This window comes from Prunus persica, chromosome G4 (assembly GCF_000346465.2).
Source record: "Prunus persica cultivar Lovell chromosome G4, Prunus_persica_NCBIv2, whole genome shotgun sequence".
Taxonomy (NCBI): Eukaryota; Viridiplantae; Streptophyta; class Magnoliopsida; order Rosales; family Rosaceae; genus Prunus; species Prunus persica.
In genome coordinates this window covers 14,298,427-14,316,552 of record NC_034012.1, presented here as the reverse complement: position 1 = coordinate 14,316,552, position 18,126 = coordinate 14,298,427, and the positions used below count along the sequence as shown (strand labels likewise).

General features: G+C 36.4%; 1 protein-coding gene and 1 long non-coding RNA gene across 2 annotated transcripts; both read right to left on the bottom strand.

Annotated features, from left to right (window-relative positions):
* LOC109948637 lies at positions 501-1,865 on the bottom strand. Its single transcript, XM_020562306.1, has 3 exons — positions 1,498-1,865; positions 584-1,450; positions 501-519 (listed from the first exon to the last, which is right to left on the bottom strand). Exons 1-3 carry the CDS (start codon positions 1,863-1,865, stop codon positions 501-503), a joined length of 1,254 nt encoding a protein of 417 aa, XP_020417895.1.
* LOC109948423 lies at positions 6,430-7,386 on the bottom strand. The gene is made up of 2 exons (XR_002271043.1): positions 7,169-7,386; positions 6,430-6,861 (listed from the first exon to the last, which is right to left on the bottom strand). It is a non-coding gene; the product is annotated as an uncharacterized LOC109948423 (long non-coding RNA).

Genomic DNA, 18,126 nt, shown 5'->3' with positions numbered 1-18,126 from the left:
GCATTTGATCAATGAATGGAAGAGGAAAGTGATCTTTGCTTGTCGCTGTGTTGAGCTTCCCATAATCAATGCAAACTCTCCAGCTTGTGGTCATCTGTGTAGGTACAAGCTCGTTTGCTTCATTTTTCACCACTGTGATACCTGACTTCTTGGGGACAACTTGCACTGGGCTCACCCATTTACTGTCAGAAATAGAGTAAATAATACCAACATTTAAAAGCTTCATTACCTCTTTTCTTACCACTTCCTTCATGTTCGGATTGAGACGTCTTTAGGCATCCCTCTTAGGCATTGCATTGTCTTCCAATAATATCTTATGCATGCACAGTGTTGGGCTTATGCCTTTGATATCTGCAATGCTCCACCTAATTACAGTTTTGTGCTCTTTTAGAACTCACAAAAGCTTCTTTTCATCATTTGGTCCGAGATGTGAGGCAATGATAACAAGTAGAGTCTCATTTTCACCTAAATAAGCATATTTAGGTGTTTTGGCAATTGCTTTAATTCCAACTCTGGTGCCTGCATAATAGAAGGTAAAACCTTATTAGTAGGTAGGGGTAATGATTCAAATTGGTTTGCATACCTCTTTACAATTTCTATGTAGCTATCCATGCTGTAAACAAGCTCAAGAAGTAAAGGAGAGATCACAGCCTCTAAGCTGTCCACTTCTTCTTTCCTTATGCTTTGTGTGATGCATGCTTCAATGGGCTCCAAATAACTCATTGGCAGTGCTTCTTTCACCATAGTATCAATTGCATCAACATGGAAAACTTCATGCTCGTCACTTGGAAACTTGGAGGCTTCAAACACTTTGAATGCTATTGTCTCATCAAACACATTCATGGTCAATGTACCCTTCTTTACATCAATAATAGCACCGGCAGTTGCCATGAATGGACGACCTATAATGAGTGGTAACTGATTGTCATGAATTGGTGCTTCTTCCATTTCCAACACCAAGAAATCTGCTGGCAAAATTAGCTCTTCCACGTTCACCAAAACATCTTCTAGAATGACCTTAGGGTACCTAATAGTTCTATTTGCCAGTTGAATGCTCACAGATGTGGCTTGCAACTTACCAAGGTTAAGTTTCTCATAAACATGATATTGCATAAGATTTATATAAGCACCAAGATCAAGCAAAGCTTTTTGAAACTTAAAATCACAAACTATGCAAGGTATAGAAAAAGAACCTGGATCCTTTAGCTTTGGAAGCAGCTTTCTTTGTAACACTGCATTTACCTCTTCACTCAATGCAACTTGTTCATGCTCTTTGAATCTCCTCTTGTTAGTGCATAGATCCTTCAAAAATTTTGCATACTTTGGAATATGAGCAATGACATTGGGCAATGGGATGTTGATTTGCACCTTCTTAAATGTTTCCATTATCTCATCCAAGCCTTGATCCTTCTTTGACTTTGATAACCTGCTGGGAAAGGGTGCAATAGGCCTAAAAGCATTAGTTGAAATTTGAACTTGATTAGCATTAGATGATACCTTAGGCTTTGTGCTCTTTCTAGAAGGATTGAGGGACTGTTTGTTGGAAGCTGTGGCTGCCTATGTGGTGGCTGAATGATCTCCACGTTTTCTCCATCTTCTTGCTCTTCATTGACATCTCCAACCTTATTATCAACTTGTTTACCACTTCTCAAGATGTGTACTGCTTTAGCATGCCCTTGATGCCTTGGATTCACCTCAGTTTTGCTTGGGAAAGTTCCGGATGCTCTATTGCTCATGGAAGATGCAATCTGCCCAACTTGCACTTCTAGTTTGTTCACTGCATTTTGAAGATTCTTATTGGTTTGCATCTGTTGCCCCATGAACTTCTTGAACATGTCTTGCAATTCTCCCATTTGATCACCCATTTGCTCTTGCACTTGTTGGGGAGCTTGCTGGAATTGCCTTTGTTGTGTTTGGAATCATGGGGGAGGTCCTTGAGATTGTTGCACATTTGGATTGTTGTTCCACTAAAAATTAGGATGATTTCTCCATCCCGAATTGTACGTATTTGAGTAAGGATCATTATTAGGATTCCTTGCTGGAAGGGCATTTGCTTGTTCTAGCATGTGCTCCATACAAAGACATTGGTCTTGAACTTCCACTTTGTTTCCTAGAGGGCCAGTCACTGCCTATTGAAGCAAAGAACACATAACATCAAGTTTTGCAGCAATCTCATTATTAGTACTTACCTCAGAGACCACAGCTTTCATAGGAGCTCATCTTCCTTTATTGTGGCTCCATTGTTGAGAGTTAGCACTCAAGGATTCAAAGAGAGTAAAAGCCTCATCTGCTGTTTTGTTCATCAGTCCTTCTCCACTTGTTGCATCTACTATCATCCTTTTAGAATCAAGCAAACCTTCATAGAAAGATTGCATTTGCATCCAACTCTCTATGTTGTGGTGTGGGCAAGAACGTATCATCTCCTTGTACCTCTCCCAACATTCATGAAAAGCTTCTCATTCCTTTTGTGTGAAACCAAGAATTTCCTTTCTAATCTTGTTAGTCTTTTGAGCTGAAAGAATTTCTACAAAAACTTATTAGAAAGCTCTTCCCAAGTATGAATTGAAGCATTAGGCAAAGAGTATAACCAAGACTTAGCTTTATCTTTTAAACTAAATGGGAATAGCCTCATCTTAATCTGCTCATCATCAAGGCTTTGAATTTTGATTGTAGCACATATTTCAAATAATTGCTTAATATGCATGTAAGGGTCCTCAGTGGTATTACCATAATAAGTTGGAAGAAGATGAATCATACCACTTCGAAGCTCAAACCTGTCAACTGTGAGTTGAGGATAGACGATGCACGAAGGTTAATCGGTGACTTTGGGAATGGAAAACTCACACAGGGGTTTTCGAGGTTGGACAACAACCGCACCACCTCCTTCAACATTATTGTTGTTATTCAGAATCTTTGCCATGTTGCTTGAACCTTCAGATTCGTAACTTTTAGATTCAACGCTTGAAGAACTATAATTCCTCCTTAAACCAGCACATACAGCAGCGGTTCTTAGTGAAAGTGGCTCAAGTGAACTTTGCTCCTGATCAGATTTGGACATGCACACACCAAGGAACTCAATTCAGTGCTTTCAATGGAGATAACAACTAAATACAAAAATTGAATACTAAAAGAAAAACCAACGAAAAGAAACAAATGAAACAAACAAAAACAAAACAATCAAAGTAATCTAACTATAGCACAATCGTTACCGGTTCCCCGGCAACGGCTCCAAAAACTTGTTGCGACTATTCTTAACAACTAAAATGAGTTATTAAAAATAGCAACTTTAATTCTCGCAAGTGCCCGAATCATTTATAGTATAGCTTATGTAAATACGAGGTCAATCCCACAGAGAATGGTAACTTGGTTCCAAGTTAAATTACTTAGAATGCTAGAAAAACATAGAACAAAGAAACTGACTAACTAGCTAAAGGCAAGGTCGAATTCAACAATGCCTCTTGCTAATTACTCAAGGTCTAGGACAGAATCCTAGCACCACACACACACTCTAAATGGGGGGTTTTGTTGTTGAAATGAAAAGAAGAAAGTGAAATGAAAGTGGTCGAAAGTAAACACTAGCAGCAATCAACAAGTTGTGAAACAATGATTGAGAGGTGTTAGAGCCTTGGAATCCACCACTAGTTTTCCTATCCAAGTTATGAATGCATAGAAATTGACTCAAGCTTCATCAACAATAGATTATCGCATACAAGCCTATGGTATCTAGGTGCAGGATGCATGATTCTCCTAAGGCATGTAATTGTGCATGATATCTGCACAACACGTGATCTCTAATATGCAACCTAAGCATGGTCTCTACTTAGAATAAAGTTTACAAGAATCATTAAGCTCCATGAGAATATGATAATCACACAAGTCCTAGAACATGGTATTTGTCCTAGTCAACCTATGTTTATTAACCCCTTGAATGATTCTTAGGCCATTCATGTGTTGCTTGTGAAAGGAGAGTAGAATTGGTTAATCTAAACCCCTTCCCAACCTGTGCTAGATGCATAAAATCTTAGTTAGCTACTCCAAGAAAACATACATTAAGCACATAATAAACTGGAGATTAACAACTTGATAATGAAAGCAAGGAAATCAATTAACTATAAAATCATCCATAACATTGAATATTCATGACTAGGGCTTCATCCTAAGCCCTAACTAAATGGATTAGTTAGACATAACTATGAATAAAGAAAATAAGAAATACATAGGTAGAATAAAGAGAAGAGAAGAACTAGTTGGCAGCAATATAGTTCCTAGGACAGCTCCAATGTCTCTTCTCTCTTTTTGGTAAATCTGAATATGTGTATGAGAGTAATGGATGAAGTGAATGTGTGTGTCTGCCTCTTGAATCTGAATATGTGTATGAGAGTAATGGATGAAGTGAATGTGTGTGCCTGCCTCTAACTCCCTTGAATGAGTGAGCAGGTCTCTATTTATAGAGAGCAATTTCGTCCTCCCTTTTGGCTGGTGAAGGAGGTTGAGGGGCGAGATGATAGTTGGGCGTGGCTTTGCGCTCATTTTCAGGCGTCCGATTATATGGTATTTTTTAATATTAATTTCAAAATTATTACATATTTCTTACTAATGTTTATTTCAATTTCAACTAATACATTTTATTTTTTGTATAACAGAATAAAGCCAAAGTCAATAAGGGCAATAGGAAGAAGAAGACTCTTCTCCACCATTCAGGTTCTAGGCCCTTCTCATATAGGATGGATGCACGGCGGCGGGTAATAATAAAATAATTTATATTTAATTTTTAATATGTCATTATGATTAATTTATTTTTTTCGTACTAACATTTTTTTTTCTCTTCTTCAATTTAGGGGGGTCCAAATTCCCAGAGATCGACGTCTTTGGCGACGTTTATGTTCGACCTGGGAATGAGTTGGCCGAGTCCCTTCATGTAAGTCTTCTTTAATTTTTATTCTTATGTTACGCATTCAAGTTTCAGGGTTATTATATGAATGTTTTAATTTATATTTTATGTTATGTTAAACAGACAACGATGGTGGAGAGGAGCTAGTTGGTTCTTCAGGAGTCCGCTTCCCAACTTCCTCCCTATACTCCTATCGAGTCTGTGCATCCTCCATAGGATGCTGGGTTTCAGATCTTGACGGAAACATTGGATCAGACTCTCGGGAGGAGGCCGGGGACATATTGTCGAGGGATTGGGAATGCCCGGCGAAGGGAACCTAGACCCTGTTCATGAGCGCAATCAAACAGTCAGGTGACTGCTTTGATAGCAAAGGTGGCTGAGCTTCAGGGTCAGATGTCAATGATTCTGCAGTCCCTCGCACGGTCCAGCATTCCAGTCCCTCAATTTGATGGGTCGACCTCTGTGCCCGTCCACCCCGAGCATGGCCACCAGACCTCTACCCCTGTGTACAATGCCCAGACCTCCGAGCTGCATCTTCTTGACGACCAAGTAGATTTTGGAACTTTGTTCGATTAGTTTTTTACTTTCATAATTGTATTTTAAAACATTTCTCTTGTAGTATACATTTATATTATTTTATATAATTTTTTGTTTCTTCATTACATTTTTTATTGCAATTTTATTTTATTACCAAACAAAAAAAACCAAATTTATTTTTTTACAAAATAAAAAAAATTTAAATTTAAATTTAAATAATATATATTTTAATTTTGCACGACGAAACTTTTTTTGCGGCGCAAATTCACATTTTACAAAATAAAAACTATCAAATTATATTTTAAATAAATATATTTTATTCTTGTGCAACGAAGACTTTCGTCTCGCAAAAAAGACATGCGCAAGGATGACGATTTCGTCGCGCAACAATAATCGTCATACAAAATTTGGTGACACAAAATGCCCGACGAATACAAATCGTCGTGCAAATAGTTGCGACACGAATTGCACGATGGATAATTTTCGTCACGCAAAGGTTTGTGAGACAAACATGCGTTCGTCACGCAAAGATTTGTGAGACGAACAATTGTGTCGTCCCTAAACATTTTGTGCAAAGAAAGTTAACTGTCGCTCAGTTTTGCGCGACAAATGCAAAAGCTTGGTCGTGTAAAGTCTTTCTTCACGCTTTGTGCGACGAATTTTCTATCGCGCTGAAATTTGTGCAACTAAAAGTAACTTTGCTCAATGAAATTCTCTTCGTTGCACAAATCATAAAATGTAGTAATGAACAGAAGCAATGAGGCTATTAAAATTGGATTAGGACTTCGTTGGCATTCGTTTTGCACAGGTCCAGTGTTCAAGTAGAGCCAAAGAAAGTCGAGCGGGTCCTTTTTTTTTTTTTTTTTTTGTCAAGTGGGTCCATTTGGCTGAGATGAATTCCAAGATTTTATTTGGTTTCTCAAATATCCATATTGTAAAGAAAATGAGTTGAAATTACTTATTTTTAATACCTAATGATATGAAAGGCCTGCTTGAATTAATTTTAAAACTTCCATCAACATATAATTACTCTTGGAGAGATTTTCATTGATACACACATTATGGATAGATTTCAAACGTATGTATAAAGATAGAAAGCCACATATCTTAGACACAATATGATATGAGTACTAGTACAAAGATAAACCTTAAAATTATAATTAATTATGATTGAGAGTTTTATTAACAACTCAACTAATACATTACATTAACCTTATAATTGATAAAACAAACCACTGAAAAAGGATTATCTATTTAATTCCCAGTTTCAGTCTCAGCAACACCGGGTCCTTGTTTTTCATGGTGGCTTTGGCCATGCCTATACTCTCCCGAGGCCGGAGGCTGGGGGGCCCCTCTCGGAGGTAGGCATTCAGAATACGGACGACGGCCGCATTTGATGACTGGACCGCGTCCTGGTGTGAAGGGTGTAAACCCTGAAATAAGAGTAATCTATATATATAAGTCGTCCTTTATATAAAAAAAATTTATATCAGTTGACAAGCATAGGGTTATGTGACGTAGTTTATATTTAAGGTCATTTTAATGTTTGCTGAAATTTTTTAGTTCGTATTATTTGAAGTATAATACAACCCCCACAAAGAAAATAATATGAGTTGAGTAACATGAGTAGAGGTCATAAATATGAACCATCCCCATATACCCACACATATATTTTCACAGATCGGTGGAATAAAAAATATAAACATACATCTGAGTTAAAAAAACAAATTAGAAACACACCAATATAGGTTGCTGGCTTCGTAATTTCCACTAGCTCACGAGCTGAGACCTCAGAGGAAATGAGGATCACAAGAGCAAACATAAAGCCAAGAAGAAGAAAAGTCTTTGAGGATGAGTATGAGGCCATGTTTTTCTTAACACAATTAAGGTGAAGACAAGATTGTTGTGTGAACTTAATGTGGCTTGGCCTCAACCAATTTATAGACCCTTGAGGATAGAGTGGGGTGGTGGGAGAAGAGAGGGAGAGAGAAGAATTTCTGTGGATCACATTTTGTGGACTTAATTTGACAAAAAAAGGCTCAAAAATATACAAATAAATCACCAGTTCAAAATTTCATATTTATTTTGTTTAAAATTAATTGGAAGGGAAGTACTATTCTCTTGGATATTTTCATACAAAAGCCAAAAGAACTCTGGGGAAGCAATGCGCTGGTTGCTGCTTCTGTCTACGTCCATCAATTTCCTTCCAGTACGGCTTCAAATAAAGCACAAGGCAAGAGATGTGGCTCCAAAGACTTTCAAGTCTTCGTATGAAAAGTCATGTTGGCCCACACATGTCCGGACGTTGATTTCTTCTTTTTTGCTTTACCAATTTTTTGGGTCTACAAAAGACTTACTTTGAAGTCTTTGCATGCCCATTCATAGTTAGCTTACTCGTGGACAAACGTTCATTTTCTTTTTGTCCTTCAATTTTTTTTCCACAAACGTTGATGGTTTGTCTCCTTTTATAAATCTTTTAACGAACAGAGAAGAAAATCAAGTATACACAGATATCTTGAGTAAATAAGTTCCAAATGTCTTTGTATGCCTTTCAGTTTTATGAATGAACTCTTGTTCTCAAAAAGTTCTATATATATAGACATATACAATATATACAGATTTTATCCTATACGGACTTATAGAGGTTATTACCATATGAACAACATTTATTTTTTACTATCCCTCTCAGTTTTCCTCCATGTTTACAATGGCATCCGCACAATAATAACGTCTGAATATTCGGAAAAGAAAACAATTTTATATATATATGCTAACACGGTTTATTTTAATCTTATATTTATTTAAGATTGATTCACTTTATCTTTGTGTGTTTTAAAAAAGAATATACTACAACATCACTTGTTTATTTGGCAAAGAAAATAATATAAAACTTGTGCTCTTTACACAGGTTAATTTTCATTATTTAGCAAAACCATGACCAAGTCTTAACGCGTCGTTTTTATGCTATGTGTATGTGTTCCTAAGTTGTAGCATAAAGTCACTTCATTGCGTGTGGTCTGGGGTATGGTCGTGGGTTGTTAGGTTTTTTGGTTAACTAAATTTTTAGTTTTCCTTGACAAACATGAAATTTGATTTTAATTTTTTATACACTTAATCAAGCTCAAGAAGCTAGACTAATCTAGGATAGCGCTAAGATAATCTAGGATGGCTGAGATCAGCTTCATAATGGATTCAAGCTCTCAAAGCTCATTGAAGGTAATTCATCTTTGATTGCATTGCATGCATTGTAGTGTTCTCTTTTGCATGAGTAGTCATCATTGTTTGTCACGTGTTATTGCCACATCATTTATTTTTCACGTGAGCTTGCCTCTGTTGCCAGCTGTAGGTTTTCTATCTTAACCATTTTTGTCCAATTCTAGCTCTTATCATTAGCTCACAGGTGTCTTTATTTTGTGATGCCTAATTTATCAAAAGGGTGGCTAATGATAGAGAGCATCCAACTCTTTAATTTCTGGATTGTTGAGATGCATCTTTTAGCTCTGCCATTTTCTCTGTGAGAGTGTTCATGGTTTTTAAAATGAGATTTTCAAATAGCTCTTGAAATCTGCTTTTATTTTTGAAATCGATTTCACCCATTAAGAATTTTTTGAGAAAAAACTTTTACAATGCATTTTCTACTTGGTGAGGCCATGGTTTTCGAATTGAGATTTCCGTATTGCTTTTAAAATCTGCTTCTATTCTTCAAAATCTGCATCTACCATTTCATACACTTCATATGTTTAGATCTAAATCAGATTCTCTAATCTTCCTTCTCTCTCCTCGATTCCTATAAAAAAAAAACCAAAGTAAATAGACCATACCAGGGGGTGTTGGACAAAGGACCTCCGATGCCTAAGTTAGGTCGATTGAATCTAAGAGAAACAATAACTAAAAATAGGGTATGGAGATGTATTTATGGTGAGAACCAAGTGGCCGGAGCCCTGTGTGGTGGTCGGAGCCATGTATGTAAAATATGGAGAGAGGAGAGTGGTGTGGTTGGCGACAGTAGTGGTGTAACATCCCACATCGACCAACGGAGAGGGGGTGATGTGCCTTATATGTATATGCCTACCTTCATCTAGCTCGAGGTCTTTTGGGAGCTCATTGGCTTCCTAGTTATGAGAACTCCAAAGTTAAGCGAGTTTGGGTTAGAGCAATTCCAGGATGGGTGACCCACCGGGAAGTTGCTTGTGAGTTCCCAGAAACAAAACCGTGAGGGCATGGGGGGCCCAAAACAGACAATATCGTGCTACGGCGGAGCCGATCCGGGATATGACATAATGGTATTAGAGCCACTCTATTGTGTGGTGCAAGTGTGCCAACGAGGACGTCGAGGCCCTAAGAGGGTGGATGTATCAGAGCAATGGAGAGTTTCGGGTATTTTCTCGGGTTTTAGAATTACCTTGAAATGACTTAATTAATTTGACCTAAAAGATATTCTTCTTGTGAAATTACTTGTATGATGACTAAAAATGCCTAGAGGGGAGGGGGAGGGGTGAATAGGCCAATTTAAGATTATAATCAATAAGCAAAAATAAACTTCGATAGTAGGATTGATATTTGCAGAGAATTATTTTACGTGGTAAAAAAACCCAAATTCCGATGAAAATCCACGGGACTCCTCAGTCCAAAACAAATCTACTATAGAATGATGATTACAAGAAGTATTCACACACTTATCCTAGACGCAATCTAGATAATATTTACCGACTTCTTCGTAATCCAACTTCTATCACAGGATGATCTTTCGATACTCCTTATGTTGAACGCAATACTAGTAACGATTGCTTAAAGCTCGTCGAAGACAAAACCGCTACCATGGTTTTGGTACCCTCAATCGTATGAGTCACAAAACATGTAAATGAATGCAATATGAATGATGAAAGTATTTGTTAAATGACCAAGTAAACATGGAACACTGGATGACACATCTCAACTATATGCACAATAGCTTTTGTTGAGAAATTTAGATGATCAATCAAAACATATGAAAGCCGTGTAAAAAACCACGAAGTCACGGCATGTCTTTATACAGACATATTCTCATTTTACCAAGGGAATTACTTAAAGCCAAGAGATCAAATATTTGCCTAAACAGATTTGATTCTTTTAAACAATCACGCCAGCTTATGCATACTTTTCAATAACTTCCAATCCCATCAATTTATATAAGGAAACAATATAAACCAAGATGAAAACAATGAAACCAAATAGGACGTACTCTCCAAGTTAAAGATGAAAAATGATATTTTAACTTTAAACTAAAATAAGGTCCAAATAGGAAAATAAGGTCCAAAGAGGAAAATAATCTCAAGAGATAAAATCTAATCCTATTAAAAAGATGACTAATATAAAAGCATTTGAGTGAAAATAACTCTAGCTAGGAATGCTATAATGAATGCATGATTATGTCATGATTTACCTAAAAAACAAGTTTCTCTTATCGATCCAGCCATACTTTGAAAATCCGGAATTGAATGTGTTGTGCCAAAACTTCCAGTAAAACATATTCACACGCTAATTCCCGACTTAATTATGCTAGAGTTTAGGAAATGCCAATACAATTTTCATATTAACATCTTGTCCACGTAGCATCTTTTGATTGAAGACTAAAATATTTGCTCCCACAAATTTTCAAAACAAAAACTCAACACTGAAAACAAAATGGTTACCAAGTAGAGGAAGAGATTAGGACTTGGGACTGAAGCAATGAAAAAGAGACGAGCGATGGCATCAGGAATCTGAGGCTATTAAAATTGGACTAGAACTTCGTCGATATTCGTTTTGCACAAGTCTAGTGTTCAAGTAGAGCCAAAGAAAGTCGAGCGGGTCCTTTTTTTTCTTTTTTTGGTCACGTTGGTCCATTTGGCTGAGATGAATTCCAAGATTTTATTCGGTTTCTCAAAGATCCATATTGTAAAGAAAATGAGTCGAAATTACTTATTTTTAATACATTATGATATGAAACGCTTGCTTGAATTAATTTTAAAACTTCCATCCACATATAATTATTCTTGGAGAGATTTTCATTCATACAAAAATTATGGAAAAAGAAATTGCTAGGATAGATTTCAAACGTATATATAAAGATAAAAAGCCACATCTCTTAGACATGGTATGATACGAGCAGTCCTGATCTCTTGGACTACATGGGTCCAAGAGATTTGTAGTCACTCATCGTTGGATGTATATTCAACGGTTCACTCACTCTTGCACTCCTTTTAAGAAACTTTTTTTAACCATTGGATTAATATTCAACGGTAGGTGACCACAATCTCTTGGACTCCTGTGGTCCAAGAGATCTGGACTGATGATATGAGTACTAGGACAAAGATAAACCTTAAAATCCTAATTAATTATGATTGAGAGTTTTATTAACAACTCAACCAATACATTACATTAGCCTTTATAATTGATAAAACAAACCCTTATTATATTACCGCGTAGTACCTGCAATATCCACTGGAAAAGGATTATCTATTTAATTCCCAATTTCAGTCTCAGCAACACCAGGTCCTGGTTTTTCATGGTGGCCTTGGCGGTGCCTATACTCTCCCGAGGCGGGGGGCGGGAAGTGATACCCTCTCGATTTAGCTGAGCATACAGAATACGAATTAAGGCTGCATCTGGTGCCTGACCCGCGTTTAAAATAGGGTCTACCCCCTGATATAATAGTAATCAATATATATAAGTCGTCCTTCATGTAAAAAGAATTATATCAGTTGACATGCATAGGGTTATGTGATCAGTTAAAAGATTAGAAACTCACTAGCAACTTGACTAGCAGTTTCCACTAGCTCACGAGCTGAGACCTCAGAGGAGATGAGGATCACAAGAGCAAACATAAAGCCAAGAAGAAGAAAAGTCTAGGGGGATGATGCCATGTTTTTCTTAACAACACAACTAAGGTGAAGACAAGATTGTTTAGTGAACTTTATGTGCACTACTACATTTTACTATTTGCGCGACGACGATAAATTCGTCGCATAAGAAACAGTTGCGCGACGAAAACAATCATTCGTAGCACAAACTATAGCAGATAATAATTTTATATTTCAAAACTTGCGCGAGCAAAAAGTTCGTCGCGCAAGAAAACTTAGCGCGACCAAAGACTTGATCGTCGCGCAAAGTTAGGAAGAAAAACACTTGCACGACGACACATATCATCGCGAAAGAACACGTAGCGCGACCATACCCGTTATCGTTGCGTAAAGTTTGCCAGAAAACCGCGGGCTATTTTATTTGGCGCCAAACACTTGCGCGACGACTGTTGGTAAATTTTAACAACACTATTAAAACCTTGCAAGTGCACAAATCAAATGATAGTATAGTAAGCAAGCAAGGGTCGATCCCACGGAGATTGTGATCTAAAGAGATGTTTATCAATGTCACACAATGAAAATCAAAACAAAGGACTTCCAAACACACACCAATACCAAGGGGGTTTTGATTTGATTTTGTGAATAAAACAAAATAAGGAAAAGAAAAGAAAACATAATTTAAATTAGAGTTTAAGAGAAATTGGTTTAAAAACAATCAAGAACAATAGCTAGGACTTACTATCCACCTCCAAACAATCAATCAATCAATCCATAGACAACAATAGATAATCAATTTCTAGCAAGCATATGATGACGACACTCACAACAAGATCATGGCATTTGACTCGAGTTGTATGATTCTCTCTTAAGTGTATGTAAAGTGTATGGCATTTACATCAATACGTGTATTCTTTATTGAAATCTAGTATGGCATTTACTCAAATTAACAATCAAGAATCCATTAAGATCAAAGAGAATATGAGTGTCACAAAAACCCTAAAACATGGCATTTGTTATTAGGAATTCAAGAATCGATTTCTCATAACTAGTTCTTAACCCAGTTATTCGTTGCAAACAAGAACACATTCAATATAGTAATTGACCTATGTTCTACAACAATTTAATTTCAATACATGCTTCCAAGTTAGCTATTCAAAGAAACAAAATATCAGACTTCACATAACATAGAGAAACCGAAATCATCACGCTTGTAGAAATTAAAAATCCATTAAACTTGTTTATAAAATTGAAATCATGTTTAGGGCTTCAATATTAAGCCCAAACTAACAAGAAATTAGTTACTCATGGTCTTGGATGAACTAAAAAATAAATACATAAGAACTGAAAATTAAAAGAATGAAGGAAAAGAAAGAACTCGTTGGCAGCTTTCTCCTCTTGCGCGGTTGATCTCTTTAGGACGTGAATCCTTTGTATCAGGCCTTGGCTCGTCTTTTATATCACTTATATCAGAGTTCTAAACCCTAAAATTGACTGAAAATTCGTCCAAGAAGTCTTGGTAAACAAGGAATCCAAATAGGAAAGTAAAAATCACAATTTCTAACTCCATAGGGAAATACAGCTCAGCCCAATTGTCACATTATTTGGGGATCTTCGGCCTTCTAGAAAAATCATTAAAAATATATTTTAGAAAGATAAATGTCTTATCTTTCCAACTATATATAGCACGTAACTTGAAAAATTCGGGAAGGCTTCCGTTTCTTCATATTCACGTAACGTGTACAAAACTGTCATGTCTGCACGTGGGCTAACTTTACTTGTAATACTGTACCAATTGGCTAGGTGAAAAATTCTAGAAAAATCACAGATCGAACTTCAAGATGTTATCTTTCATCTCCAATTGTCCTTGCACCAAAATTCCTCCGAAAAGTTGATTTTCCCTTAAAAATCTTCTAAGAGCGCAGAAAAGCTGAAAATCAGAAAAGTAAAGTAATAAGCCCTTTTTAAATCTAATTTTCTTACAAAACCTAAGTAAAAAGATTACATAAATGAGTACATTTATGGACTTATCAAAACCCACAACTTAGATTTTGCTAGTCCTCGAGCAAAACAAAACGGAAAATAAAAACAAAAGAACAAAGACTCAAAACAAACAAACATCTAAATTCCCAATATTGATCTCAGAGATAATTACCAACGGTTAACTAACTTCCAAGAACTAAGCAACATTAACTCAAGACATTATCAAAGTGTTAACCAAACTTTAATTGAACAACTTGGAGTGTCGTGTGTGAAATAGCCAACATTAATATAACCACGACTTATGCTTCACAAAAGTTAAATAACCAAATAAGAACAAGCTTTAACTTCAATTCTCACCAAGGATGTTCACAACAATGAAAGCACTTGAAATTTGACAACGTAGTGTCACTCATATATGTGAGAAGAATCAAAGCAATAGGATGTACTCACATAATTGAAATAAAAGCACAGGACATGAATAAAAGATCTCATGGAAAGATATTCCATACTTGAAAACATTTAAACCATCCGACCATAGTCCTTCCACACCTATTCTCCACATGTGAGGAACCACACTTCTCCTTGGATCAAGTAGGACTTTCACTAAGGTTGAAATGGGCTTAGGGTGATGGGTGAAACAAGAAAAAGATATGGATGAACAAACGAAGTCTAAGGGCTAAGTAAAGCTTTCCATGAAATTATAACATCTTGCACTTTAGCACACAATTTCATCTTGATACTATCTTAAATTTTTTTATTTTTTTATTTTTTTTCACATTTTTTTTTCTAACTCCATTAGCTTTCTAATCAACCCATGTAACAAGTGTTAGGCCAATAACTCCCAAGCTAGATAGCTTTAGGGTATTAAGTGTAAAGCACTCCTTGGGCTTAAAAACTCGAGTTGAAAAGGCTTCGGAATCAGACTCTTTTTTTTTTTCTTCTTTTTTTTTCTTTCTTTGAAACAGTATCATATACACATGATTGAACAATTTGTGCAATTCTCCCTTAACCATGAAAGTGCTCTACAAAGTTCCTTAGAATGGTGTAGGACAAATATACCAAAGGTTAAGGTGAGGAGAATTGGGTAAAGAACGATAAAGGCTTACATAAAAGGCACAAGGGGCTGACTAGGGATAAAATTGATATGGGTTGGCTGGAAAGGCTCAAACGAAGGAAACAAGGCCTATATCACTTCCTAGGATCCATGTGGTTCATGAAATATGTCTCAAATAGATAATGAAAGTAGTTCTAGCAAATAATTTAAACATCCTCAAGTACTTGACCAAAACAAAGAATAATGAGATCACAATGACTTGTAACCATGAAAATTATAGAATAGTATATAACACTCAGGGAAGAAAGGTATAGGCTCAAAAGCTCACATAATAAGGGTTATATAAGTCTACACTAGCCTTATTTGGGAATTTAAATCACATGAACTCCAATCGAAAATCATATTAATATGGCTATGTGCAAAAATATTTACCAAGTTGAATCACAAAACTAAGGCTAACACAAGGATAATGTAAAGAATTAATGTCATGCTCACAATTCCTTGCAAGTTAATTGTCAATAAAATTCAATCTCATCATAGAATTGGGAAGTGACTACTACAAACAAATAAAAACTAGACTCAAAGTTAAAGAAAATATTTTTAGGTTCTTATGACATTTTTCTGATTTTTTATTTTATTTTATTTTTTAAAAGAAACAAAAACTGAAAACAAAACAAAACAATAGAATAAAAACTAATTAAATAAAAACCAAAAGTTGAAAGGGATTGAAAATCAATAAACAAAGCTGCAGTTCTGACCCAGGTGCAAAGAATGACATGTATCTCACACAATACTTGGCCAAAGTTCACGTTCTTCATATGGTTGGATTCAGATCGAAAAAACAACGAACGTAGCGTGGGCCAAAATACAAAAACAGCAGCGGACAAGGACAGAATTTGAAACAAAGACAAAGGACTGCTGCAGCATACATTATGAAACCAAAGAACTCAATCACCCACAATTTAAAACAAACATTGTCCACAATGTTAAAAACAAGGAAAAATAAGTCATGCAAATTCATTTAAAGAGAGAGAGAGAGAGAGTGTGTGTGAGAACTTCCCGGGTTTGTGTAGATGTATGGATGAGCAAAGCGTAGAATATGTTGAAATGAGTGAGGATAGATTATGAGACAAACTCAAACACCCACAACTTGTGTCTTTGAATGCCAACGGACCCGTAATAGCTACTTAAAGTCTCGGAATGCGATGAAATTGGAACGAAATTGAGCTGGATATGTAATCATGAAAATCTGGAAATTTGACTTTTTTAGCGATGAAAAATCTGATGAACACCGCTGCTAAAACCTCTTTGTTGACGAAAAATCTGATGAGCACCGTCGCTAAAACCTCTTTGGTGACGAAAAATCTTCAACCTCTAGGCAAAACAACAGCTGCCTTTTTTTGTGTTTTAGGTCCTTTTTTGAGCTTCAATTCGTCCTAAAACATAATGTAGGCCACTGGAGACCCCCCAAACCTGGTCCAAATCATCAGAATAACCATTCTAAACATGTTGGTGGCATCAGATTGACCTGAAAAACAGCAAAAAATAAATTAGGCAGAAATTCTAGTTTTGACCAAACTAAGAACATAAAAGCTATTTTTCTGTTTTCTGGTATCTAAACTCAGCCAATGACCAAAAAAAATCTGTAACACATTTGAAACATGCTGCAAACACCCTAGGGCTATAAAAATGCGAAAATTTATCTTTGGAACACAAAAACCAAAATTTGATGACGCAAAACATAACAAAAACAAAAATATGAAAATTTATGAGAAATCACACATAAACTAAAAATAAAAACGAAAACAAAAGTTAAGAATGCTTGGGTTGCCTCCCAAGAAGCACTTCTTAATAGTCGTGAGCTAGACGCTGTTCTTTAGATGATTAATTAATAGATGGGGGTGGTGCATCCACGTGCATGCTCTCTTTTCCAAGCTCAAAAGATTCATAGTATGGCTTCAAGCGATGTCCGTTCACTTTGAATATGTTTCCCGTCTTGTCATTTTGAATCTCAACTGCACCGTGAGGGAAAACATTAGTAACAACAAAAGGACCGTACCATCTAGAACGTAACTTACCTGGGAATAGCCGGAGGCGTGAATTGAAGAGCAAGACTTTCTGCCCTATTTCAAAGGTCTTCCTTTGAATGGCTTTGTCATGAAATGCCTTCGTCTTTTCCTTATAAATCCGTGCACTCTCATAGGCATCATTCCTCATCTCATCCAATTCATTCACTTGGAGTCGCCGTACATCTCCAGCCTCTTTCATATCAAAATTGAATTTCTTGATTGCCCAAAATGCTCTATGTTCAAGTTCAACCGGAAGGTGACATGCTTTACCATAAACCAAATGAAAAGTAGACATACCAATGGGGGTTTTGTAAGCTGTCCTATATGCCCACAATGCTTCATTAAGTCTCAAACTCCAATCCTTTCTCGTAGGGCTCACGGTTTTCTCCAAGATTTGCTTGATTTCTCGGTTACTAATCTCCACTTGTCCACTTGTTTGGGGATGATAAGGTGTCGAGACACTATGTGTAATTCCATACCGCTTTAAAAGTGCCTCAAATGACCTATTGCAAAAGTGAGTGCCTCCAGTGCTGATAATGGCTCTTGGTGTTCCAAACCTAGAAAAGATGTTGTCCTTCACAAAACTCAAAACAACTTTTGAATCATTAGTCCGGGTAGGAATTGATTCCATCCATTTAGAGACATAGTCAACAGCAAGGAGAATGTAAATAAAGCCATAAGAGGAAGGGAATGGTCCCATAAAATCAATGCCCCACACATGAAATATTTCAACAATAAGGATAGGCGTTAAAGGCATTTGATTCCTAGAGCTAA

Excerpts from the sequence above, each read along its gene's own strand:
- LOC109948637 (XM_020562306.1), bottom strand. The coding sequence starts at position 1,865 with ATGGGTGATCAAATGGGAGAATTGCAAGACATGTTCAAGAAGTTCATG. Across the intron at positions 1,451-1,497 it reads GAAAGAGCACAAAGCCTAAG|GCCTATTGCACCCTTTCCCA; the intron begins GTATCATCTAAT and ends TAATGCTTTTAG.